Source organism: Lissotriton helveticus, chromosome 3_1, assembly GCF_964261635.1.
Source record: "Lissotriton helveticus chromosome 3_1, aLisHel1.1, whole genome shotgun sequence".
NCBI classification, from domain to species: domain Eukaryota; kingdom Metazoa; phylum Chordata; class Amphibia; order Caudata; family Salamandridae; genus Lissotriton; species Lissotriton helveticus.
The window spans coordinates 717,251,653-717,278,750 of NC_136061.1; the positions used below are offsets into that span (position 1 = coordinate 717,251,653).

Genomic DNA, 27,098 nt, shown 5'->3' on the forward strand with positions numbered 1-27,098 from the left:
TAATCATATATAAAAGAATTAAGGTCATAGTGTCTTGTTGGGCTCTATAAAATCTGATCAATTTGAATGGACCGCAATACGTCAAAGCTACAACACTGATGAATCTGAACTAATTATCCATTATATCGAATGGTTGTGGGTGTCAAGTTTATGTATTCTGGAAGGCTATTCTGGCCCACATTTCATGAAAAAAAGATTGGTGCTTTCAAAAACCTATCAACTGGAAAATTCATGAACTAAGGGTGTGCAGATTACAGGAATTTGCGTACTTTTTTTGGTACTCAACCCCAAATGTGGAACATGTTAACCTAAAATGCAACACTAATAAAGAGTCACTGTTTGGATGCACTGTCGAACTCCTGCCATTTTCAATCATGTTAAATAAGACGTCTTTCTTGCTGTTATGCGCAGGTTCTGTGTCAGTGTCAAGAAGTCACGGTTTTGGCAAAATGAGTATTCAACAAGTAACTAACCAAACAATGATGCCATGGTAGTCTCTGCCGTGGAGGACCATATGCATCTCCTTAAGAGAACATCGCTCTCAATTTTTAATACGAATAATTTGATAATCAATTTCTTTCCAAGCTACCTGACTTTTTATTTTAGCTCTAGTCTTCGTCGTGATCACTTTACCCAGAAGAGATAAGAGTTTTCCCATTTAAAGTGGGATACTGAATTCTCTTTAATAAGAAGGCAGGTTCAACACCTAAAAACAAGAACAATGGCTATTTGTTGAGTGTTCCACCAAGCCCTTGGTGGAACACTCATCACTGGTCCCAGTGAAGACCAAGCATTTTTAAACTCCTCACCCACGCTTACAAATCCCTCAACAACATCGGACCCAAATACCTCAACGAGAGGGTATCCTTCCACTTACCCAAGAGGAACCTCCGCTCCGCCGACCTCGTCCTGGCAGAGGTCCCCTGCATCTGCAGAACAGGCGGGAGAAACTTCTCCTACAACGCAGCCAAGCCCTGGAACGAGCACCCTGTGAACATCAGACGCTCACCGACCCTGCACACGTTCAGGAAGGACCTCACGACCTGGCTCCTAGACTGATCCGGAGCTGCTCTCCCCCCTCCCACCCCCTAGCGCCTTGAGACCCTCACGGGTGAGTAGCACACTTTATAAACCCCTGATTGATTGATCCAAGCTGTGAATTCTAGTTCTATTGAAAATTAATACAAGTAAAACTAGACTAAGTTTATGGACCTTTGCTCCAGAGTGGAAAAGCTGCCAGACACCAGTGGGCATACGACGACAAAAGGTAGGGGATTTCTTAAAGATGCAATGCAAAAAATAGCCCTATACAAACTTTTCATGCCTTTCTTTTTGCAGAAGCATCGAGTAAGAGGGTATTTCAGCAAGAAAAACATTAGTACAAACTGTAAAGTAGATTTACAAAACTAAGAACTGTGCCTTCCACCAGCAAGTATTTAGATGCATTTAAAAAAATGATATAAAGGATTGTATTTAGGGAAATGATTTCCGGAAGACCTCTGAGAAGTTATTGTAATGCTTATGAATTACAACAGGATATGCCGTTTTCTGACAAAAAAGATGACTTATGCTACTTGCAATCATGGGAATTACAAGAGCAAACTTTGTATAGTACCTATCCCAGGGCAAATTTAGTCTTAAACAAAAAGGGCAAAGCAGAGTCATCTATAACAAACTTTAGATAAGCATTTTAGAAAAGAAGTGTCAAGTACATTTGCAGACTGTTTTCAGAACCTGCTAACAAGACGAGCCAATTCAGAGTTTCTACACACCAGTGAAGATTCCACATTAATGTTGAATTTAGTTCGAGTCTGGCAAACCCTTACATTGATACGCAGAAACATCAGTGAGTTCAGCAAGGTGCTAAAATGTAATGTTACAGAAAAATCAGTTTTAGTTGATCAGAAAAGCTTTTTCGGAATCTCAATTCCCTGCTTGCGCCTCAAACACATCAACGGTTTCCCCAAGGATCAATTTCTCTTGCAACAGCAAAATCAAGATGATCAAAGTACAGAGTGAAAATTATTGAAGTACCCCCATAACCAGCAAACATACATAAATAAAATTAATTACTTAAGCTTTTCAGAAATGTATTATTGGTTTGCTATCCTAATACTAAATTATTTATTTAATATTAAATGTTTGTCTAGATCCAATTTATAGGTCTGTATAGGGCAGGAAATATTAGAAGACCTACCTTTAGCATGATTGGTAGCAAACTAACAAGACCAACACGGTGGCATATGAAATGCTGAGCACCTCAGAGTAAGACTTTTGAAGATAAGAGGAGATAACAGATTTTACTTCTGCATGATGCTAAACGTAGTGAATTTCTTGACGTACTGCTACGCACTAATAAATTATAGAGATGAACATGAAGGCGATTTTAGAACCTTAAAACTGTTTGAATCAGAAGAAATGCAGCTCCAACATAAAATGTATATACATCAAAGATTTGTTTAGCCACATAGGTACAATTGCTTAGTTCGCATCAGCGTTGCGTTCACAATGCTTCCCAGAATTACTGAAGGAAGGAACACTTACCTGCAACACGAGTCAGTCTCAGGAGAATTATTCACATAAACAGTCTCGAGTAGGAGTCATCATTGCAGCCACTGGTGACTGATCATAAAACAAAGGACACCTTTGGGCAGAGTTTACCAGCGCAACTCCAACCTGCCTTCCCAAAAATCAATGCCTAAAAATCCAGGCCCATACCAGAGAGCGGGCATGATCGATTGAGTCGAGTAACCTATTTCAGATTCCTTAGGTACTTCATGGATATGAATGCACTAGCCAACATAAAATGGCAATATGAAAGTATATTTTTAATTTAAATGTAGTAGAAAAAGAACCAAATGTGTTCTGCGGGAGCCTGCGTGGTGTGGAGTTAACCAACCAAATGTACTCGGGTAACAAAAGATCATAGCATTTGCCGTTTGGAATGATTGGCAGGTCATTCCACCACTAAGCTGCTCAGTCCACAGCAGATGTTTAGACCAAAACTGTATCCATTCAGAGCATGTGTTCATACAATGAAAATACAAAATGGGCAAATATATTAGAACTTACAGAAAGGCAAGCGAGTCATCTAAAACGGTGTTTTAAACACCAAGCCCAGAAGCAAACCTTAATAGTGAAAGGGTAGTTAAGAGAAAGCATACAAGTAGATCAGACAACAGAGAAACGTATCTAAAATGGTGCTATGTTGTCTCAGAAAAATCTCAAAAGCCCCCGAGATCAGTCTACTTATAGGGTCAAAGCATAAAACCTCACTGAGGGAGGACAAACACTTTTCCCATATACTCTACTCTTCCCAATGCCCAAACGTAACTGAGATACAGTTGAGATAAAAATATTTCAAAGGACATTTGTATAATCAAAGTGAAGGCTTCATTAAAATGCTTGACATCAGGCAAGTTCAATAGAGGAAGAAATTGCTAATTGTTTTAAGCAAATTTCAGGACTGATAAAAACAATAAAAAATTAGGAAATTGTCCTCAAACTGTAATAGCAGTCAAATGGACAGTAATAGAAGAAAACTGCAGCTGTGGATCTCTGAATGCCCGAGAACCAAATTTGAATCTCTTCCGCTTGCAGACACTTTAGCAGGTTTGGCATTTTTAAGAATGTTCATAAGAGTTAAAAGGAAGGTGTAAATGTCTGATAAAAGTAGTCAAGAGCAAAAGAAACAATTGATGGAAGGAATGCTGGACAATGCATACATTCACCCCCGATCTGGGTTTATTCCATCATTCTTTTGTAGTCAAGAGCCAGGCATTTAAGGTCAGCCATGGTAGAGACAGTAAGGCCTGCTCTTACTTTCTCAGATAACATCACAGATGCAGCCACATCCGAATCACCAAGGCGTGTTTCAGGTACAGTATGGAGAAAATAGAAGGAAACAAAAATGAAACTTCTCCAACTTGATATAAAGATTAATTCACGTGAAGTGAAGTTCTGGATAGACTGACGCAAAGCCTTGGATTTTTCACACCTATATGTAGGTTTGTCCGTTGGCTCAAGATTTTTGCCAAATGGTAGCGGTTGATGACAAATTTCCAGTGATCTGAAAAATAACTACTTAAGGTGTCGGATGCAACATTTTGATGCCCTCCATCCCCATGGAGCTACATAGACTGTTTAGATTCAGATCATAGACTTCCAGTCTCCTGATTATTTAAATGTGGTGTCTCACGTAACTGGTCTGCAATAGGACTCCTGAATGTTACAAAAGAGGAAATGACAGGAGGGTCTAGGTGGATTATCCCAATTGCCACCATTTAAATAAATAATTTGGGTGCATTGCAGCATCAGATAATAGGGAATCCCTGTCTCAAAGGAGAACCCAAAGTTGAAGTCACTTGGTATGGCCCATCTTTACTTTCAGGTTATTTTGAAGAGGGTTTTTCAAATTTAACATCACAGTTTGTACAATTTACAGCACCCACTTCTCATTTGCCAAGTACAAAGATTATGACAGCTGCTGCTACCACCTGGGCAGTGAACAGAAGAGAAAAGCAGACAGTCAGGGTTTTGTATTTGCTGGTTTTGTTCCAACTGCTACTGGATGACTGCTCCTTTTTCTCTGGACTGAGGACTGTCTCAAGTACAATTAATGCTATAACTTCTAAAAGGGGCCTTTATTATTAATTTAACTTTATCTTGAGACATATTCGCATTGTGGATTTAAAATACTTTCCACACTAAAATTATTGCCAAGTATGTTCAGGCACCTTTATATCACCTATCGCACACATAACTAGTACATTGTACATATACTTCAAAGCTAAAAGCAGCAGCATCTCTGAAAAGCAACACTCAATTGTGACACAGCTTCTTGTGCAGTGGTTCACTTGCTCATACACTGCACTAATTTGAGTGGATAAAAACCACCATTCTCCTCTGACTACCACGAAATCCAGCTCTCCAGCTCCCAAAACGAAAGTGGCTGCAGCATCACCAAATATCCCCTTTCACAGCTCATGCCCAAATGCCCTGTCTTTATACAGTGGATCTGTTCAAATACATTAGTTTTAACTGAGTTTTCAGGTGGATTATTTCCTGGCTTGAAGCTTAAAGTGTTATCCAACTGCATCAAGTGTGACCAGTGGTATCCTACAAACGCTGCATACAATTGGACATTTGACTGGTCACCTGGTTTCATAAAAGCAATTCAACAATGCATGGGGACTAGTATACTCCTCTTAAAGAGACAAATGGGAGGAGATAGAGGGACAGTCCTTTGACACAGACTGGTTAAATATCCCAGAATACCCCCAAACCGTTTCACAAAATGGCTCACTTAAAGGCATCCAAATTCATATTCTGCGTAGAGCTTTTCTAATTCCATGTAGGTTTCATAAGATACATCTGGCAAGCCAGATGCCCCCACCGAAGCCATGAGGCACAGGCTGATATTATGTATAGGTTTTAGATTTGCCTTTTGTTACAGCTGTTTTGGTCAGAGGTAATCACAGACACCAACTATAAAAGAACGCCCATAATCTACAAGTTGCCCCAGACCTAAGGAGAAAAAAGTCACCACCAAGTTTAAGGACCGCTCACTGATATTGGCTAAAAGAGGCACCTCCATTGAAACTGTTAGTCCCAACTTTCTCCACTACTGGCCCACCGAAGAGGTGAAATCATTAAAATGGCCTGGGTGGAAAGCACTGCAATCCACAGGGAGATAAGGGGTCCAGGAAAAAGACTAATTGTAGACTACTGGGGCGCATTACTCAATTTAATAAAGTGCGCCAGAGATGATACAAGGCGCCCTTAGTCATGCGCAAATGTATACTGGAAAAACCCATGCAACCTTCCCCCATGAACACAAGAAAGATTCCTCAACTTGTGAGCACACATTACTGTGGCCTTACTTACCTGTTTGATTCATGGCTTCCCACTCCCTCATATACTTTTGTTTTTAAAATAATTTGTTTGTTGCTTTTACGACATCATTTGCTCATTATAAAAGAGATGCGATGTTCAGAGGTCCTCCAACTCATACTTTGCGGCACGGCCCCAAATGGGGAGGGGAGAAGAGAAGAGGCGGGGAGTTTCTTTCATTCTCTTGTTCCCATCGCGGATTGGCTATATATTTCCACAAAACTCATGGGAGTACATAGCCAAACGTATGAAATGCTCAATGTTACAGTCATCATCTTTATTCTGTCGTAACCGGCAAAAGAATATTACTGTAGTTGTGGCAGAACGTCTCCACTAACCATTGCAACTGTGATTCTTTTGTGAATGTACTGCCAAATCTGAATTAAAACGTGTTTGCTTAGGGCCTCAATGAAGACTCCCATGAGCAGAACTAGAATTACAAGTTAGTAATTTTACATTCTGTATCATGGGACTGTCACTTACAATGAAAAGACTGAACATAATCACAGTCCCCAGAAATAATTCTTTGCTGTGAAATTGCAAATGTGAAAAAATTCAAGATCAGCCAAATTGGTTAAAAAGGGTTATTCTGTTGTATCTTCCCTGGAGTCCAACTTGAGACTACATACAGTCTTGCATATGCTCTAATGGAACTCTAGGTCAAAGCTCAGCAGATCTCAACAACAAACACTTAAAACTGAGCAACTATACCATCCATAACAATTTCTTGGACTCCTGGTAAGACTATGTACAAATCTACCTAGCAATTGTAGATCTTAATAATGCTAAATAAATATGGATGGATTTTCTGACATATTTCCATCATTTTATCTTACGACTTACCATCAATGTATGAGATTTAAAATGAAATAATGCAAAACTAGCTAGCACGCAAGAGCTCTGTGCACAAAATGAATATAGTAAAAAGGTAGACGGAAGGCTGATGAGTACTTGGATTGGCGCAGCCTGCTGAATGTGGAGTGAAAGTTATAGATCAGGATTAGCTTTTAAGAAGATTGCTGAGTTGACGCCACCATGAAAATGAATGCACAGCTGCTGGCAAACTACTCTACTCATCAGTTCCTTGAACTTTGGCTCCGTTTATACTCTATAATGCTGCAATGGTCTCATACAGAAAATGCAACCATAAAAATATATGGCACGAAGGAGAGATGCTATCTTTGGCTCGGGAGCAAGTATTTGAAGAAAATGTCCTGTGCAACAGAACGATGTTTCTCCTTAGAATAAAAATATTTTAGAAACTAGTGTTAATGAATGACAGCATGGATTTCGCCAGTTTAAAAATCTGGTGTCAAGTGAAGTTGATGGCAATTTGAAAAGTACGTACGATTAGGCATTCATCTACACAATGATAAAATTATGTTTCCAGAGACGTGCAGCCATTACAACCAAACAGTCAGGATAGAGTGTCACTATTTTTTAGATCACAGAGGAAGGTCATGTACTAATAGTGGTTCATGCCTACAACAACGCATTTTCCCACATACAGATGAGGGAACAGATAGCAGCCGGAGTTATTTTGTTCACAGAATGTTGGTTGAGGTTTTTTAATCCTGTAAAGTTTGTCCCTGGAAGCTACATGAATAAACTACCTTTGCCTGTCGCCATTTAACTAACAGGATCCACCCCTTGATTCTGTAAGTAAGCAAAATGGTTACTTACCTGTAGTAGTAGTTTTGCAGACTGAAGAATTTTCAGGATTCACATTCTGTGCATTATTCCGCCATCTAGCGGTTGGGTCCAGAACTCTTCTTGGAGTACTCTCTTTTTAGGTCGGGCCTGGGCAGCGCATGCGCTGCTCTGCCAGGCATGCTGTATTAGAGTATGCACTTGGAACCCCGCCTACTCTCCACCCATATTTTTAATTGGCTTGTGCCTAGTCTATTTATTTATTTATTTTGAACGTTTTATATAGCGCGAACAAGATCTTTGCAGATATCAGAGCGCTTTACAAAGCAGGGAATAACAAACAGGAGAATGAATACGCGAGGGAGCATAATAGTACAGGCAAATCAAAAATGCAAGTAAGTATTAGCAGCAGATTGTTTGTGCCTCTAGTGAATCTAGAGCCGCCAGAGATTGACAGCTTCTCCTTGGTAAATGCTGGCTTCTGATTCGTGAATAGGCTTGTTAGTTTCTCCTTGGTACCGCCTGGTCTTAATTTGTAACTTCCCATGAGGACTGGCCCTTTTACTTTTGTTGGTACATAGTATGTGTTATTTACAGCCTGTGAGCACTATTTTCTTTAATGATTTTATCCTACTGAAGGCACAACATGCTTTTCTGCAACGGCGCCCACCTTGCTTGCAGGACGCTGCTGGTTTTAATTTGTTTCTGGAGGCAGCATGGGAAGGCTCTGTGGTCGCACAGCTGCTGCCCCTGGCTTTTGATTTGAAGCGCATAGAAAACAGGTGTGTAAAGAGCACGATTAACAAGCCTCTAAAGCTCTGCTCTGCATCTCCGAACACAGTATTATTTATTTATATTTTTGCCCCACTTTTATCACTGACTGCGTTTGTTTGGTCCCTTCGTAAGTAACTCACCTAGTGCAGCTTTTCGCTTTGCATTTTGGGACCTGTAATCCTGATGTTAGATTGGGATAATGAAGACTAAAAGCACCGCAATGAATAGCAAAAAACTCGACTGGACGACCAACTCAAGGTACTTGAGATTATTTAATTAGATTAGGTGGTGTATGTGCTTTCAGTTGATACTTTAGTTGCTAGTGTATTTTGAAAACTGACAATAGATATATTTGTTTTGCGTAAATATCGCCCCTCCCCCCGGCACTCCCAAGTGACCCTCGTTTTATTGGTCTGAAATTAGTTTCCCACCCTGTAACAAATTCATAAACTCAAATGCACAAAATATTAATTTAAGATAGATTGGCACAGATGATCAGCAGCACACATTTGACAGGAAATGATCTATAAATCATTATTTCTGGATTTATAGACAATCTTGGTTATTGAAATTAGGCATTCTCATTACAATGTGTTAAAACTAGATACAAAGTGATGCAACGCTGCCACCCAATGGTCTGCTTTAAAAATGTAACTCTTGGAAAGTATTTTTTTAATCAAAAGTAAAAACAAGAATATTCATATCTTGTGAGAAGCTTATGGTGCTTTATTCTAACAAACAGAAGAAAGCAATTATGAACGCCACGTCCCCAGGCAAGCACCTCATAGGCTAGACTTGAGGAGCCGATGTGCATGTCACATGAACTGCCCTGTTGAATGAGAATAGGGAAGATGTTGGCCTTAATACAAGCAGCAGCGTTTAATAATTGTTAAATGCAAAACCGTTTCCTGTACTAACAGGCATTTGCAATGCAATAAGTCTTGTAGTTTCAAAAATTTGACCTATTGGTATTGTAAATGACAATACTTTTTATTATTGCAGGTTTTTTCAAACACATACATAAGAGGCATTTTCATTTACAATACCAATAGTTAAAAAAATCTCACAAATGCGAGACCTATTGGATTGAAAATGCTTGTTCGGTGTTTTGGGAGTCAACGGTCATCATTTGTCGCTTAGTCCAGAATCTCCTGATGTCAGACACGCTCTCCGTAAGACTCTGCATGTGGCAGCCATGTTAAAAATGTTTTTGCCCTGGCGATGGTCTACCCATGTAGTGTACTGTGGGCTTCCCCTTGATTGTGCCTCAATTACTTCCTTGTCTGATCTCATTTCCTTGGGAGGCAGGTCAGTCACATGTGAATACAAAAAAAATGTATCAACTTGCAAAACTACTCCTATCAATTAATCAATCAAAAAAATGTGTACAGCGTGCTACTCACCCGTACGGGTCTCAAGGCGCTGAGGGGAGGGGGGTCGCTACTGCTCGAACAGCCAGGTCTTGAGTTGTTTCCTGAAGGAGAGATGGTGCAGGGTCAGCCGTAGGTGAGTGGGGAGGGAGTTCCATGTCTTGGCTGCCAGGTAGGAGAAGGATCTTCCTCCGACGGTGGATTTCCGAAATCGTGGGACGGAGGAGAGGGCGAGGCTGGCGGATCGGAGCTGGCGGGTGGGTGTGTAGAATGTGAGGCGGCTGTTAAGGTACTTCGGGCACGTGTCGTGGAGGGCCTTGTGTGCGTGGGTGAGTAGTCTGAACGTGAGCTTCTTGTTGACGGGGAGCCAGTGCAGGTCTTTCAGGTGGGCGTAGATGTGGCTGTGGCGAGGGATGACCAGGATGAGTCGTGCTGAGGCGTTCTGAGTGCGCTGGAGTCTTTTCTGGAGTTTGGCTGTGGTTCCAGAGTAGAGGGTGTTCCTGTAGTCCAGACAGCTGGTGACGAGGGCCTGGGTGACCATCTTCCCGTTTTCGGTGGGGATCCATCGGAAGATCTTTCGGAGAATGCGCAGGGTGTTGAAGCAGGATGATGAGACGGCGTTCACTTGCTTGGTCATCGTGAGGGAGGAGTCCAGGATGAAGCCCAGGTTGCTTGCGTGGTCCGTTGGCTTGGGTGCGGTGCCCAGGGCAGGGGGCCACCAGGAGTCGTCCCAGGCAGAGGGAGATGGTCCGAGGAGGAGGACTTCCGTCTTGTCTGAGTTCAGTTTCAGACGGCTGATCTTCATCCATTCTGCGACGTCTTTCATTCCTTCCTGGAGGTTGGCTTTGGCGGTGGCGGGGTCGTTGGTGAGGGAGAGGACCAGCTGGGTGTCGTCGGCGTAGGAGATGATGTTGAGTTGCGTTGGCGAGCGATGGCTGCGAGAGGGCTCATGTAGATGTTGAAGAGGGTGGGGCTGAGTGAGGATCCTTGCGGAACGCCGCAGATTACTTCGGTGGCCGCGGATCGGAACGGGGGAGGCGGACTCTCTGGGTTCTTCCGGCAAGGAACGAGATGATCCACTCCAGTGCCGCTCCTTGGATTCCGGTGTTGCTGAGCCGTTGTATCAGGGTGCGGTGGCATACGGGTTTGAAGGCTGCTGAGAGGTCCAGGAGGATGAGTGCAGCAGTTTCCCCGTTGTCGAGCAGGGACCTGATGTCGTCAGTGGCTGCGATGAGGGCGGTCTCGTGCTGTGGTTTGCTCGGAAACCGGACTGTGAGGGGTCGAGGGATCCGTTGGTCTCAAGGAAGGCGGAGAGTTGTCTGTTGACGGTCTTCTCGATGACTTTGGCTCCTACAGGTAAGTAACCATTTTGTTTTGCAATGTGGCGCTTTACTGTATTCACATGCTGTGCATCAATTACGTAGTGGTTACTTCACTGTGGTGGCTGGGTTGGAGAGGAGGATGATCTTGTAACCAAGTGCTTCAGTACTCTATGCCCCAATGGTGCCACTCTGTTCATCTGGACATCGATGCAGTAGTGTTTTGTGAACGTGTATACAGATTACCATGTGGCTGATTTATAATATATATATATATATATATAAAAAATACAGCACCCGTGCGGCTGCGCAAGTAAAGTACTACACTCCAGATAGGTAATCCAATTAGATTTTATTGGCTAGCGCGTTTCGAGCTTCTCTGTCTTTTTCAAAGCCATAAACAGTGGTACTGCTCTATCACCCATTGGTGCTGAGGCTGACAGAATGGAGGGTCGTTTCAGACTACGTGGTTACCCAGGAAAGATTCAGGACAGCCAAAGAGAGAGCAATTCGTACTAACAGGGGGAGTCTCCACAGAGCAAGAAAGATAGGAGGGGAGAATGAAGCCAGATTTATTACCATGTACAACTTTGAATCCAATGTTAAGCAAAATTATTGGTAAGCAGTAGCATCTGGTTAGATCGGATTTAGGGATTGGAAAGTTGGTGTGCGCATGGCCGCCAATAACATACTGCAAGAGTGACTCACTTAGGGACATGCTAGTACAGTTACCCAAGGAGGCAACTGGTTTCAACGGGTCCCTTGTTCAGAGAATCCTCTGGTTTTTATAAATGTGGGAGATGTAAGGCTTGTGCCCATAGTCCCAATGTTAAAACGTACTCTTGGACCACAGGAAGGAAGATAAAGATCGAGAAATTCCCTAACTGCAAAAGTGATTTTGTAGTATATGTACTGGTCTGTGTATGTGGTCTACGTTATGTTGGAAGTACTATCTTTCCAGTAAAGAAAAGGGCTTTGGAGCATTTTTGTGCCATTAAGAACCATGACAGCAGTTACTCTAACTTGCCAAGACACTAATCCGGTACATGGGCCGAAGAGTGATCACATTTCTTTCTTAGGTGTTGACAGGGTTCTAATTAATCCAAGAGGTGGTGACCAGGAACAGGCACTGAGAAAGTTGGAATCAGTAAACATAATCCACCTCAACAGCAAGCATCCCAATGGCCTTAATCAGGACTTCACGCTCATCTAGGCTGATTTTCTCTGTTTTGCCTCTTTCCTGATGACATGTGAAGATAGCTCTGTCAGGATTCATCTGTCTTGCTTACCCCCCTTTTTAGGTCGAGTGTGAGCCAGCGGGCAAGCGTTGCTCTGCGAAGAGCTGTGGTAGAGACCACTCCCCCGCCCTTATTTTTCATTGGCTCGTGCGTTTGTACCTTGTAAATGCTGTCTTCTGATTTATTGAGGCTTGTTCGTCCCGTCTTAGTACAGCCATGTCTTCATTTGTATCCTCCCATGGCTACTGGCCCCTTTACTTGGTTGTTGAACAGTTGTGTACTATTTCCTTTATTGCAGAGGTGCGGTTCCTCTGGAAGTCCAAGGCCCGAGGCCCAGGGAGCAGCTGGAGGCGAAGCCTGCTGCAGGAGACGGACCAGGTAAGTGTGGAGTGTCTTTGTCCATCCCGTCCGTTGTCTGTGCCTCCTGCCTTCTACCCCCGTCCTCCCTCCCTACAGATGTCCGTGCCTCCCCCCGCTCTCCCTTCCGTTTTGCCAACCATTTGCAATGCAATAGGTCTTGCGTAAATTGGAGACCTAAAGCATTGCAAATGGCTGTTTTAATCTCTGTATCCCTCTTTTTTTCTTCTTTCTTTTATTCCGTGTGTCAATTCTCTCCTCTCACTTCATTTGTACAAGGCTTCTGCTCATTGTAAAGAGACTCCTAACCAGAATTGTCTTTAGGTTCTGATACCTCTTCTAACATACAAGACACTAGTTGCACTTATGAGAACTTCATGATTTTTACGTATTTAAGGCAGATTAGCTGTTTCAATACAATTATGGGTCAGTTGTGGTGTGCTTTTTTCTTTTTATTAAATGTTAAGTACATTGCACTTTTTTCCACTAACACCATATTATATTTGGATTTTATTTATTAGTATTTCTGTGTCAATGCGGGTATTGCCCTTAGCACTTTCAGTTTCTGAATATTTTGGTATTTATATTTTTATGTCTCTAATGCACTAGAGTTCATTAGACTCGTAAGATTAGGAATGAAGCACTGTTTGGAAGGTGCGTTAACTCATCTTTTTGACTTTATGCAAAGTTTAATGTTTTTTTTGTGCATCAGTCTCGCATGTATGCCGTTCTAAACACACTTGTGTTAAACTGCAAGTATATATGTGCATTTGGTTTTGATGTTCAGACTCAGACACTAGTCGGTTTTCTTGAGGAACTGGGTGCTGAGACTCGCAACTCTTTCCACTATGTTTATTGTTGAGAGATTGTGTTTATAGATGATACAGCACTATCACCGTTTATGGCATCGAGAGAGAAGGTTGAAACGCGCTAGCCAATAAAATAGAATTGGATTACCATCTGGATTGTGGGCCTTTACTTGCGTTGCCATGCGGGTGCTGTATTTTTCATATTTAGGGGGATCCTATGCCCCATTGCCTCGCACCAATCTCGCATGGTGGCTGTGGCTGGATGATTGATAGGAAAGCAGGTATGCTGATATATGTCGCTCAGCAAAATGTTTGACAGGAAGGCTACTGTAGCTCCCTTCTTTTTTGTCGATTGTGCTCTTGGTTTAGTTTTTAACTGCACAGCAGCTTTATTTTGTGACACATCTGAATTGTCTGTTATCCACCTTGCAATGATGTTTTTGGTGACTAGTTTCCCTTTGTTATGGACAGTAAATGATACAAAGTGCTGTTTCTTTTTCCTGATTGATTGTGTCAGACTCTGCGAATCTCAAAACTCTGTATTTGGCCTGTCTTATTTGTGTGAAAGAGGGATATGACCTTTGGTAGGAAACGTGGGTTGGTCCTCATGACTACACTGTCCTTGTGTACCTACTGGTATGGCTCTTGTATTGGGAGTGCTTGCAGCTCGCATTCCCTGCAAAGCGATGCAATTGAAATTAGGAACGCAGTCTTAAGCGTGAAGAATTTTAAAGTGGCCCTGTGGAGTAGCTCGAATGGTTCTTTCATCAGTAAGGTGAGCAATATGTTTAGGTTCGACATAGGAATTGGCACACTCCTGGTGGGGCTATCCTTTTGTCACCATCTAGAAACCGCCTGATCACTGGTATAGTGAAGAAGCTTCTTCCTATGTATCCCCTTGTGTAGGCCACTATTGCTGCTGTGTAAGATATCCGATGTCTAGTATCTTGAGTCCGGTTCAGAAAAAGGCCAGATTTCAGGCATCTCTTAGTGTATCTCTCCCATTTGGATGTGTAGCATTTCCCGGTTGTCAGTCTTCTGGCTTCCCTGAGGGCCACCATTGTTTTTTCGGGGAGTCCCAGATGTCCGAAACTCTAGGGACTCAGGAGCCATGCTGCTAGACTCCGGGTGTTTGATTCTGGGTGGAGCACAGACCCCCTGCATTGAAAGCAGGTTTTGTGATGCTGGCAGTCTCTGTACATTGAATGCCATCTCTATCAGATCTGAGAAACAGGTTTGTCGCATTCGCAGGGAGAAGGGGGTGATAAGTATAAACGTAATTCGAGATTGTCTGCACTTGCTGATCACAGCACTTACTGATTGTAGCTGATAACATGGATTCAGGGGGAAAAGCATAAGCAAATTTCCCTCACAAGTCTATTTCTGGTGTCCCCCACTTTTTTGAACACCTCCTTGATCACGGTCTGATTCAGCTTCCACTCGTGTAAGGTGGTCTACCTCCAGCAGATGTATTGTTGTTATGGTTATCCATCTCTGGCTGGCCCACCATATCTCCTGGGCTAACTTTGATAGGGCAGAGGTTTCTGTCCCCCCAATGCTTGTTGAGAAAGATAACAGTTGCGGTGTGGACCTTGTATTGATTTTCCTCACAACTGCTTTTGAAAGTCTTTTAAGGCTAGGAACACTGTCCTTAGTTCCAGCAAAATGGTATTGTACTGCTTCTTTTGGTTTCTAGACGACTCCGATGTTGGGCGTCCCAATATAAGCTCCCGATGCTATGTGTGAGCCATTTGTAGTAACGGTCACTGTTGGAGCGGTTGGCATGAAGGGTCTTCCTACTGGTATATTCGCCCTGTTACACCACATCATTTCCTGCTGCACTCTTGGCGAAACAACCACTAGATCATCCCAACTCCCCATTGCTTGTGACCATTGACTTTGGACCCATTACTGGACCGGTCTTCTGTAGCCTTGCATGTGGTATTAGTCGTATGCAGGAAGCCACCATTCCCAGCAACTTCTCCACAGTCCTCACTGTCAAAGACTGAACCTTCCGGTAGCGGGAAGCTTCTTGCACTATTGCCAGTACTCTTTTCGCCTGAATAAACCCTTGCTTGTGTTGTGTTGATGCTTTCTCCCAAGAAGAGCTCCTCCTGTTCTTGTGTGGGTGAAGACTTTGGCATTCATGACCCAAGTCTGTGGAGTGTCATCATCACTGGTTTTATGCAGTCTCTGCACCTGGAGCGGAATTTGCCTTTACCAAACCGTCATCTAGGTAGGGGTACACTAGTATTCCTTTCCTTCTCAGTTTAGCAACTATGGCCGCTAAGCACTTTGTTAACACAGCTGGGAGCTGATTATATGCTGAATGGCAGAATACTGAATTAATCGGGGAGAGGAGTTAGCCTAACGGCTAAGGCGCTCGACCTCGAACCTGGGGATCTGGGTTGGAGTCTCGGTAACAACGCCAAAACCTCCTGTGATTCTGGGCAAATCACTTAATCTCCCCGTGCCTAAAAATGAAAGTGTGTGTCCTCATGTAAAAAAACAAAAAAAAAAAAAAAAAAAACTTAACTTGTGCTATGTAAAGCGCTCTGATACCTGATTCGGGTTTAGTTCGCGCTATATAAAACTACAAAAAAAAAATTTGAGTACCTCACCTCGTCTATTATGAAGCGCAGAAGCTTCTTGAGTCTGTGGCTCATTAGTATGTGCAGCTAGGCATCCTTTAAGTCTATGGCTGCCATCTAAACCTCCTGCTGGAGTGGAGGGGTAGGGATATCATTTTGAACATCTGTTTTTATGAACTGGTTTAGGAAGCGGATGTCTAATATGGATTGTACTGATTTTTCTGATTTTGGTCCTAGGAAACATGTGGAGTAGATTTCCTGGTTGATCTCCTTCAGGGTCACTTTCTCGATTACCTCTTTTTGTAGCAATTCTTCAACTTACCAGCGCAGACAGGTTTTTTCTACCTTTGAATGGGTTTTTTCTTTGGGCCTCATCTTGGTGGGTGCTTTACCAGTTCTGTGCATTAACTGTGTTGGATGATGCAGAGTATACACATGTCTGATGTGACCTCCAAAGACTCCTGAAAGAATGCTACTTTTCCTACCTCCCTGTTTGAGGGCGGGACCTCAGATTTTGGGAGTCCCTATGGACGGCTGTCTTGCACCTCTTGCTTATCTGCAAAACAGCTGTCTCTGTGGCATGTGGTATTGCCACTGTTGTGCTGGTGTTTGTGCGTGACTGGAAGGCCAGGTGTGTTGCGGCAGCTTGGGAAGAATCCTAGATTAAGACTTTTACGTCTCTGGATAAGGCCCAATATGCTATGCATAGGGTTTTTGAGGACTGGTTTTTATGGAAGGGCCAGTAGGAGAGGGAAAACTACTGGCCGAGCAGGATTCAGAGCCCAGTATAACACCACCACTTATCAAGGATACAGTGGTTACGGAGGTCAGGCAAACAGTACCCCTTTCTACCCTCAAAGAGGAAGGAGTCAAGGAAGAAGGGGAATACGATCAAGGGGACAATCCAGTAGTCAAGGACAAGGTGAGTCTTAAGAGTATTTTTGGATTTACCCCTTTAAAAGTGGGAGGAACATTGAAGTTCTTCAGAGATTTGGGATAGTATAACCGCAGATCCTTGGATGCTACAAGCCATAGCAGGATATACAATAGAGTTCAAGTCAGTACCAACTCGATTAGTAGAATCAAGAGAGTTGGTGTTCCAAGAAGATTTACAGGAGGTAATTCAAGAGGAGGTAAATCAGATGTTACAGAAAGGTATGATTATTAGAGTAGAAGGGGAAAGAAGGTTTGTGAGTACCTTGTTCTCAGTGGAGAAAAAAGACAACGGTTGGAGACCGGTGATAAATCTACGCAATTTGAATCAGTTTGTTAATACAGGCATTTCAAAATAGAGGGGATACATTTACTACAGTATTTAGATTGGAAGGGAAAGAGGTTTAAAAGATGCTTATTTCACCATTCCAATGGCAAGAGAGTCAGGCTTGTCTTCAGTTCAGATGGAAGACTCAGTTATTTCAGTTCCAAAGCCTGCCGTTAGGTTTGTCAGCAGCGCCATGGTGCTTCACAAAGGTGATGCGGCCAGTGGTAGGCTAAGAGAGAGGAATGAGAATAATAGTTTATCTGGACGATACTTTATTGATGAATAAGAATGCGGAGATGCTTTTGGAGGAACTGAATGTGATGATGAATTTATTGGAGAATGTGGGGTTTGTGATAAACAGGAGAAGTCAGTAATAATACCCTCACAGAGTGGGGAATTTTTAGTTTAGGGTTTGTAGTGGACACAAAGTAAAATTGTTTGCGTTTGCCAGAAAATAAAGTAAAGAAAATCAAACAGGACGTTTTTTCGATGTCAAAAAAGGAATCTGTAAAGCTACTGGAGTTTGCTCGAGTGATCGGACTTTTGTCCTCTTCGATTCAGGCAGTTTCCCAGGTCCTCTTCACTACAGCTGCTTCATCATCTGAAGACACAGAGGTTGGCGGAAGGGTTCTAGTACGGAGAAATGGTTCTTTTGAATGGGGAGGCAAAAGAGGAATTGATCTGGTGGAAGGAAAACTTGGGAGGCATGGAACAGGAAGGTTAATTTTTGGGAGTCAGCTGGATTTTGTTTTGGAGAGCGATGCAAGCAACTTAGGTTGGGGAGCATCTTGCTTGACGAAAGAGACAGGGGGAGCTTGGTCAATGGAGGCGAGGTTGGAACATATCAATTGTTTGGAAATGCAAGCAGGTTTGTTAGCGCAGCAAAGTTTTCACAAAGATTTGATCGGGAGATCGGTTCTTTTGCGTATGGACAATGTGACAGCGGTAAGTTATGTGAACAAATTGGGTGGAAGCAGGTTAAAGAGATTAGCTAATTTGTCACAGGAAATTTGGGAATTTTGTTTGGAAAACAAAATAGTATTGAAAGCGGAATATTTACCAGCGAAGTTGAATGTGGATGCAGATTGGTATTCCAGAAATGTTGTTGATTACAGCAATTGGATGCTGAACAAGAGAGTTTGAGAAGATTGTGAAGTTGTTTGGTCCTTAGTAGGTAGATCTTTTTGCATCGCGACAGACCTTTCAGCTACCAATGTATGTAAGTTGGAGTATGTAAGTTGGAGGCTGGATCCAATAGCGATAGATCCTTTTTTGCAGGATTGGAAGGAGTTAAAAGGGTATGCCTTTCCTCCTTTTTCAATGATCCAGAGGGAGTTGGTGCAAGTGAGGTGACAAGTTTGTCACCTGGTTTTGGTGACTCCATTTTGGAAATGTCAGCTGTGGTTTCCAACAGGATTGGAATTAGCAGTAGAGGAAACTTGTTTGATAGATGTGGCCAGGAGCCTATTGGTAGGAGTAGATGGGATAGAACATCCTCTGGTGGAGGAAGGTTCTCTCAACCTTTTAGTTTGGAGGATATCAGGTATACAGGAGGAATGTCAGGACTTTCGAGAACAGCTTTAATTTTGCTCAATGAATCTTGAGCTCCAGTGACTATGAAAAGATACAGAGTTCTTGTGGAGTTTGGCTTCGTTGGTGCATGGAAAGCGATTTGGATCCAGTGGAGGCGAATGATGTAGAGGTAGCATATTTTGTGGCAAATGTATTCAAGAAAGGTGTGTCTTACAGCAATGTGAATTGTTCTAGGTCAGCTGTGGCAGCTGGACATTCTTTGGTGCAAGGAGTGCAGGAAGGGAGAAGTCCCTTGGTGTGTATGGTCATGAAGGGTATCCATTTAAAGAGACCTCCCTTATCAAAGTACAAGACTTTATGGAATGTTGATTTAGTAATTAAGCTATTCTAGAATTGGCCAGGTAATAAGTATTCAGAGTTAAGGGAGTTGTCATGGAAGTTGTCTATACTTTGTTTAATTTCTTTTAGAAGGGTTTCAGATGTCAAGGCTTTGGAGGTGTGTAGACGTATGTATCAACCGGATGATGTGTTGTTTGAGATCTGTAAAAGAACAAAGACTATGTCAGGATCAATCTAATGCATCTAAGCTTTATGTGGTACGTTGTATTAAGGAGTATGAGTCACGGATGATGGATCAGAGGAGTGATGGTGTGGATCAGCTATTGATTTCTTATGTGAAACCCTTTAAACTGGTAAGTAACTCCACCATCGCAAGGTGGGTAAAGGAGACTATGAGGGAGGCAGGTGTGGATATGTCCAAGTTCACTGCACATAGCGCAAGGGGTGCGATGGTGAATAAGGTTTGTATGTTAGGAGGTAGATTAGAAGCGATCATGAAGGCTGCAGATTGGTCTTCGGCTGAAACGTTTGGGAAATGTTATTTTAAGGATGTTGATCATATGTCAAAATGTGTTTTAAGGAAGCTTTGAACATGCGTAATGCTAGCCTTCTGTCTTGCCATAAAATGACGATTCTTATAGGTTTACTGACTAATGAATCGAGATTTTACTGAAGGCAAGGAGGCTAGCATAATCCCGCATACCCTTCCCATGTGGCTTGAGTATGTAGTAATTTGATTTTTCTTAAAAAAGGGTTTTTTAGGATATAATGGATTGTTGTACTGTTTTTAAAGAATTGAGGTACTGGTTTCTTTCAGATTGTGTCTGGGATAGTTTCCTTTGTGATATGTTTTTGCATTACAGATATGTAGGTGTTTTTCGATTGTTCCAGGTTATATGTTTCTAAGTTGTTAAGAAGAGTAACAAAAGAGGAAGAAAATGGAGGACACCGAGGCTTTATGTGTTTAAACATTCTTTTTTATTGTGATGTTTGTAAAGTTCCATTCTGGGTGCTTATAAGTGGTGTTGCTGCTCAGAAGGAGTTAATAAAAGGTTATGCATAATGCTAGCCTCCTTGTCTTTAATAAAATCTCGATTCTTTAGTTGGTGAACCTATAAGAATCGTCATTCTCCTGAACAAGTTCCTCCCACAGCTAGAGCTCTCACAGATGTTCTTTTTGTGCCAAAGTCTATCTCAACTGAGGTGTCTACACATTAACAGTAGAGATAGGCGTTTGGAATGTGGAAGACAAACGTATTAGGGAAGGAAGCAAACGCAGATAGTATAAGGGCATACATGACTGATTACGTGAGGATGCAGGGATTAAATGAAGAGATAGGTTAAGAAAGGACAGGCTCTACCAGGATCCAATCTTCTCTTTTAATCACTGAAAAGAGGCTAGGAGTTGACTTGGACCCATTTGTTCGGCTGGTTTTTCCACTATTCCTTATTCACCAAATGAACATGGGGTGTGTTGCAGGTTTAGAGTGACAGAACAATTTGATGCACATTATAAAATCCATTACAAGACAGAACAGAACATATTAGAATTGCCAACAAAGCTTTTTGTCTCCATTACACATTTTCCAGAGCAGGGAGCAAATATTTGGTTTTGTAGCAGACCATCAGTACAGATCATATGTATTGCTCGAGGTGTTTCAAGATATACATTTCAAAACACACACACACTTTCGGAACCTGGTTCTCAGTAAGCTAGTTCCAAATGTAACAATTAAACACCCACAGAGCAATTTAATGTTTTTTTTTTTTTTTTTTTTAAATGCAGCTTCACTTATTGCTCGACTGCTGATGCTGAAAACATCACTATGGAATCTGCGATCCTTAAAGATGTGTGGCTATCACAACAGGAAGATCATTCTTTTGGAACTAGGATTGTCAACTGTACAGAACTGACTCCTGCTCCCAATTTCTAAATTTATAAACTAATCACGTAAAATGTCTCAAACATTTTAGCAGGTGAATCTTATAGTCTGAAGAGTGTATTTACATCACAACAAAACTTTTAACACCATTCAAACTATTTTGCAAGTGTAAAATATAAACCATGAAAATAATATCTAAATAAATGACACAGGAGGCAATAAATTGACACATGACGAGTAAATAAAAGGCTAAAGCATTGCATACCATTAAAATGGTTTTAATGTTGTTGCAACTCCATTGTGCAACAATCATCGATTAGTTAAAAACCCAACGAATTTTCATTAACCACTTTACAAAATGAAGGCATAGTTTCATTTAAGTCCTCCTTGTCCTATTGTATCTATTCACCTACATTTAACATTTCTACAACAATGCACTGTATAATATGTAAATAGGAAAAGTAAAATAAAATATTAACCTCTGCTTCAATGTACAGTTTCCAAAATCTGCCAGAACTGGGGAACTGGGTAACAAGGCGCTCATAGGTCTTCCGTGCTTTGTCTATAGGTTGATTCTAAAATTTGAAAACCAATAAAGAAATTATAGCATTTAGACTTCTATATAAATGTAAAAAAATGGGTATCAGGTTCAGAACCAAACTGTGATTGGAACCTATAGTAGGAAATGTAATCCTATGTCACTAAACCTGTGATTCTCGAATGAGAATGCTCCAAGCGTCGAGGTCATATGGATTCTCTTCTAGTTTCTTCTCAGCTTTTTTCACCTTTTCCGGAACATACTCTGCAGCCTATAACATTAAAAACAAAACTATAAATGAGTTTACTGCTATTTTTAAAAGTTTTATTACATAATCTAATGAACATCCAGAGTACACATACGGATACTCAGCATCCAGGGCATAAACATTTAGGCTTCAAAAGCACAGGTCAACAGGCATTTGCAATGCAATAGGTCTCGCAGCATTAAAGTTTGAGTTACTGGCATTGTAAATGACAACGCTTTGCATTAATTTTTTTTGTCTTTAATTTGCAATTGGTATATTAACATTGTTTGCACAAAGGCATTCACACGATACACCCCCCTCCCCCCCCGAGTGACGAAACCAGTTTGAGGGTACCCATATTCAAATGTACTTTTTAGGACTAACACTGCAACGATGGTTGACAATGTGACCAAAAATCGAATGTGGCCAAACCATTCCATCAACTGATAAACCCAATTTGTAAATATGTGTAATGTGGTCTGTTTGATACTGTTCCATCTACATGTGCCTCATCATCAATGATTTTTAACCTGATTTTAACTGAACCACACAATATAGTTCTTATGCATAGCACCTCGATCTGCCTGTGAGGTATACACTTCACAAGAGTATTATATGGAAACCTGACTAATGCAGGAAAGAGTCTGGAGAACACAGGTGGACACAGAGGCTGCTACCTGTAAAGTACAGAACCACACTGTACAGAGAAAATACGGGGCGTTGTACTATGTGGGAATGCGCACACTTACAAAATTACACCTGCAATAATATCACATGGAACACTTCCTGCCTGTCTGCCCCTGTACCTGCGTCTCCTCGTGCAGTGCATGTATCGCCTGTACATAACACGTGTCACCGGGTCTCAAAATTACCTTTCACAGCTTAATCTTAGTCCCACAATGGTCCAGGCACCGGGTGCCGCGTGTGGACCCCTTTCGCTAACGCTGGTACGCTTCGCAGCGCTTCAGTTCGGCTCGTACGGTAAATCTAGAGCGGCCCCGCTAAACCTCACGCGTCTCGCATATGAAGCGTACGGCGCTGAGGAAGGGGGGCGAGGCGTACTGGGCGCTGGATCTGTGCGGTTCGTACCAAGGCCGGGAGACAGGATGGGGACGCCTCCCAAGTACGGCCACACAGTGTACGATCGTTCAGGGGGCTCGAGGGGGTGCGTGCCTCACGGACTTTGGGTCCGGAGCGCAGCGCACACAATAGCAGTACCTTCTGGTGGGGGATGCGAAGTGCACAGCAGCGGGGGTCAGTCCTCTTCACGTCGCGATGCTTCTTGGGGGCAATGATAGCTACTGCTCGGCAGGCGTAGGGGGAGGGGTGCGCTTGTGTGCGCGCGCGCTTGTGTGTATGTGTGCGACGGCGGGGGGGTCTCTGTATGTGTGTGCGCATGTGCACCCGTGTGTGCGTCTGTGTGTGCGCATGCATGTGCGCTCGTCTGTGTGTGCGCATGTGCACCCGTGTGTGTGTCTGTGTGTGCGCATGCATGTGCGCTCGTCTGTGTGCGCATGAGTGCAGGGGGATGTGTGTGTGTGCGCTCGTCTGTGTGTGCGCATGAGTGCAGGGGGATGTGTGTGAGCGCATGTGTGTGCGCATGAGTGCGGGGGGGGTGCGCATGTGTGTGTGCGCATGAGTGCGGGGGGGGTGTGTGTGTGTGCGCGCATGTGTGTGCGCATGAGTGCGGGGGGGGGGGGCGTGTGTGTGTGTGTGTGTGTGTGTGTGCGCGCGCGCGCTTGCTTCCCAGGAGACAGGAGATGGCCACGACGTGCGCGTTCTCGTGCGCGCGGCCCGCTCCAATCGCCTTTTGGAAGATGCGCGTGGCCAGTTCTTGTCTCCTGGAAAGCTGAGTCGCTCACTATAGGTCTCGCCACGAGACCTAAAAAGATTCTGCATCAACAACTGAAACAAAAGCAGGACTGACAGATACTAGTTGTACAAGAAAACAAACTGGTGGCAAACTGATGGGCCAAGAGAATTTAAAAATGAATTAGGATTAGAGCATCTTGAAAGTTTAAGGAACAAAAACGTGGTGAGCACATGGGATTTGTTGGGGATAAATGGACGTTCAACATATGGCTTTTAATAAGCTTTATGGACCTCTGCTAATTTATGGTGTTTACCTAGTGTTAATGTCCTACTCTCAATTTTCGGAGGGCCGTGTAAATAGCTCGAGAAGCAGAGCACTCAATTGGTACACAGAAAACTTATAAGTCAGTGTTTTACTATTGCATTAGAATACCAATAGGTTTAAAGGCAAATGTGAACGCAAGAACTGCTCTTAAAACTCGTATAATTAGATGACATTTCACAAACATCATCCTGTCAGCTAAGCATAGTTCCATTAAAGAAATTTAACTAACGTTATAGATCGCAAGCAGTCAAAAGATTATCTGTTTAGATACTGAACATAGTTTCACATTGGATGCAAAATATAAAAAAACAGTATTCTTAAAATAAACCATTGCACTTCAATAGTATCATACCAACATTTTAAAGCTCGGTATAGAAGTGGGATTTTCAAGTACAGCAGGAATATCAAGACACTAAAATGGGAGCCCAAAAATATTACTTGCCCATAATAGTGTATACTTAATGCCACGTATAGAAACCAGCAAGATGGCTCAACAAGTTAAGCACCCTGCTACTGACTTATGGTTGGACGTGGAGTTTAAAAGAACCCGGATACAGTGTACACGCATGTTAAAAGTCTTTCAAAGCAAATAATGAGAGTACTAATACCTGTGTAATACAAATGTCGATTTACAAACCAAAAGTGCAGTGTTAAGAAACCTACATAAAGATCAGCTTATAATAAACACTTGACAAATTATGGCCACTTTTCTTTACTTATTCTGCACAATCGGAGAATCAGTGACCAAGGTTCCAAGAGCCAAACAGAAGTGTGTGATGTATTAATGGTCATCGTAAAGCCATTAGTGGGGCAGATTCCAGGGGGGGGGGGGGGTTAATTGAGGCCAATTCATTCTACGATCTGCCCACCAGGAAATATATGGAATTGAGGAATATGGTTTTTGGGGTACCCAAATCTAAGTAAATCATTTTCAGCTACAAGTTAGGGATACAAGGCATTTCATATTGAGGTTTAGGTTTACAAAGGCCAGAATGCCCACTTGGTGTTTTTGCCAACTGTATGGGCATTCTGGGAGTGGTATGCAGATATGTTTCTGGTGATGCTCTATTAAGTAGCAACATTTTGTAGATATGGCTAGAGCAGGCTTCTCCAACCAATAGCTTGTGAGCTACTGGTAGCTCTCATGTGTGCAGCCCAGCATACCAAATTAGATATTTTTTTCGCTTAAAATAATAGGTGTATACCAAAATTGAAAAGTGTGTATTTTAGGTGAAAATGTGTGTATTTTCACAAAACATAAATTTCACAAATATTTTTAAAGCTGATATTTGAATAAAATCATGCAGTATTTGGAGACTCATTACTAATTGTATTCCCTTTGTGCTAGGATGCATTGCAGCAGTTAATGTTCTGGATTACACTTGTAGAGGTATTCCAAATTGACTGAGTTTTTTTTACATAACTGCTGGCAATCCTGTTATGAGGTAATCACGGCTAGGGATCTTGCACAGGGTGGCCTCTAACGTACTCACTAATAATTTTGCTAGCTCTGGATGACTTTCGTTGAACAAAAGGAGATTAGTGAAAAGGTTGGAGATCGCTGGTCTAGGAATTTTGTATAACGCAGGTTTTTTTTTCCTTACTTATCTCAACATATAATGCGAGCCAGTGTAATGTTTTCAAAGCTGGTTTGATCGTACTTTCATGTTCAATCACACCCTGGCAGACTAGTGTGGGAGTCTTTGAAGCCGTTTTTAGGTTTCGCCTGTCGAAAGCTGCGCAAGCAGCGTTTCACGCAGGCAAAAACTTTTGTTTAGAGTATGCTGGGTGTAGTCCCGCCCCTCTGTTCCATTGGCTAGCTCCATAAATGGAGGCTAGCCATTGGAACAGAGATCTGTCCGTCAATGCCGGAGCAGATTCGTGGACGTTCCGGCGATTTTTAGGCTTTTCGATAAGTCATGCGGCGGTGCTTTTTTTTTTTTTGGGAAGGTTTGTTTTGGTCATTTGTCCGAAGATGGCGGCCGGGCAGTAGCTTACTTGAGAAGCTCCGCCGTGCCGTCTTGAACCAGCGTGTGCCCGTTCCCACCCCCCTCCCGCTGTTCGTATGCCCGTTCTCGCCCCCCCTCCCGCTCTCCGTGTCCCCGTTTCCACCCCCCCTCCCGCTGTCCGTGTTCGCGAGCCGTGATCGCAGAAGGGCCGCGGCCCCCGGGGCCCCACTGCTTGCCAGGCACAGTGTCTAATTACTGTCTGTCACTGGACCCCCTCCCCTCCCCTAGGACTCACAGGAGTCCAGACAGCCGTGCCTGGACAATTATCAGAAGAGACTAGTCGGGCGGCAAACACTTGAATTTCCGCCGCGGCTCACGGCATGAGCCTGCCTGCTGCTGGCCAGCCCTGCAGAGTAGAGTCACTACCCGCAATTATGGAGCTCCACCCGCAAGTCTTCTCGTCACGAGTGACTCATCTGCCAACGGCGGCCGAGTATCAGCCTGTGTATGGTAACTACAAATGCGGACTCCCTAACTCCAGACTCTGGAGCACTAAGAATTGAATCTATTGATGTTGGCGTGCACTGCCTGTCCTCCTCATACGTAACACGGAGGTAAATAAACTCACCCAAGGTACCAGAAGGGAAGCAGCGATGGCAGCGCCTACCATGTCACCTGAGCCCTCTAGTGCTTCTCTCGCCAGTCGCAGGTCCCTGTTCAGGTAAAGTCCGGAGTTTCAACCTCTCTGGTAAATCCGATCGTTAATCCTTGCTGCAGCGCCATCCATGGGCCCTGGATCACCTTTGTTGGCGTCCAGGTGCCCGTAATTAGGATGATAAAAACTCAATCACCCGTCAAGTGGGAGGACGTGGCGAGTGCCCAGCCTCCTAACCTTTAAGGCCCTGGCGCCATTCCAGCCCACACACCTACGCCTAGACTGCTTAAGTACCTGTGAAAATCACGCCGCCCTCGACTAGCACAGACAACGTGGAGCGCTTTCCTCAGAGCAGTGGCGAGTGCAGATTTATGGAGCATGTAGCAACATTTTACAATTCACGTATGTGGGTACTGCCTGTTTGTATTTTCAACTGAAAGTGTGTAAAAGAGTTTTAAAGTCCCCCCCTCCCGCTGTCCGTGTGCCCCCCTCCCTCCCCATCCCGCTGTCCGTGTGCCCCTCCCCCCTCCCGCTGTCCGTGTGCCCGGATAAGATG

General features: G+C 43.1%; 1 protein-coding gene across 2 annotated transcripts in view; it reads right to left on the bottom strand.

The window, feature by feature from the left end:
* CSTF3 (cleavage stimulation factor subunit 3) overlaps nucleotides 1–27,098 on the bottom strand; it is a 601,400-nt gene that overhangs the window by 512,754 nt on the left and 61,548 nt on the right. For both annotated transcript variants that reach the window (XM_078680868.1, XM_078680867.1), the window contains exons 2-3: nucleotides 21,724–21,825; nucleotides 21,496–21,591 (exon numbers count right to left, since the gene is read on the bottom strand). In XM_078680868.1, the coding sequence (XP_078536994.1) occupies nucleotides 21,496–21,591; nucleotides 21,724–21,825 (198 nt within the window). The remainder of the gene's footprint in view (nucleotides 1–21,495; nucleotides 21,592–21,723; nucleotides 21,826–27,098) is intronic.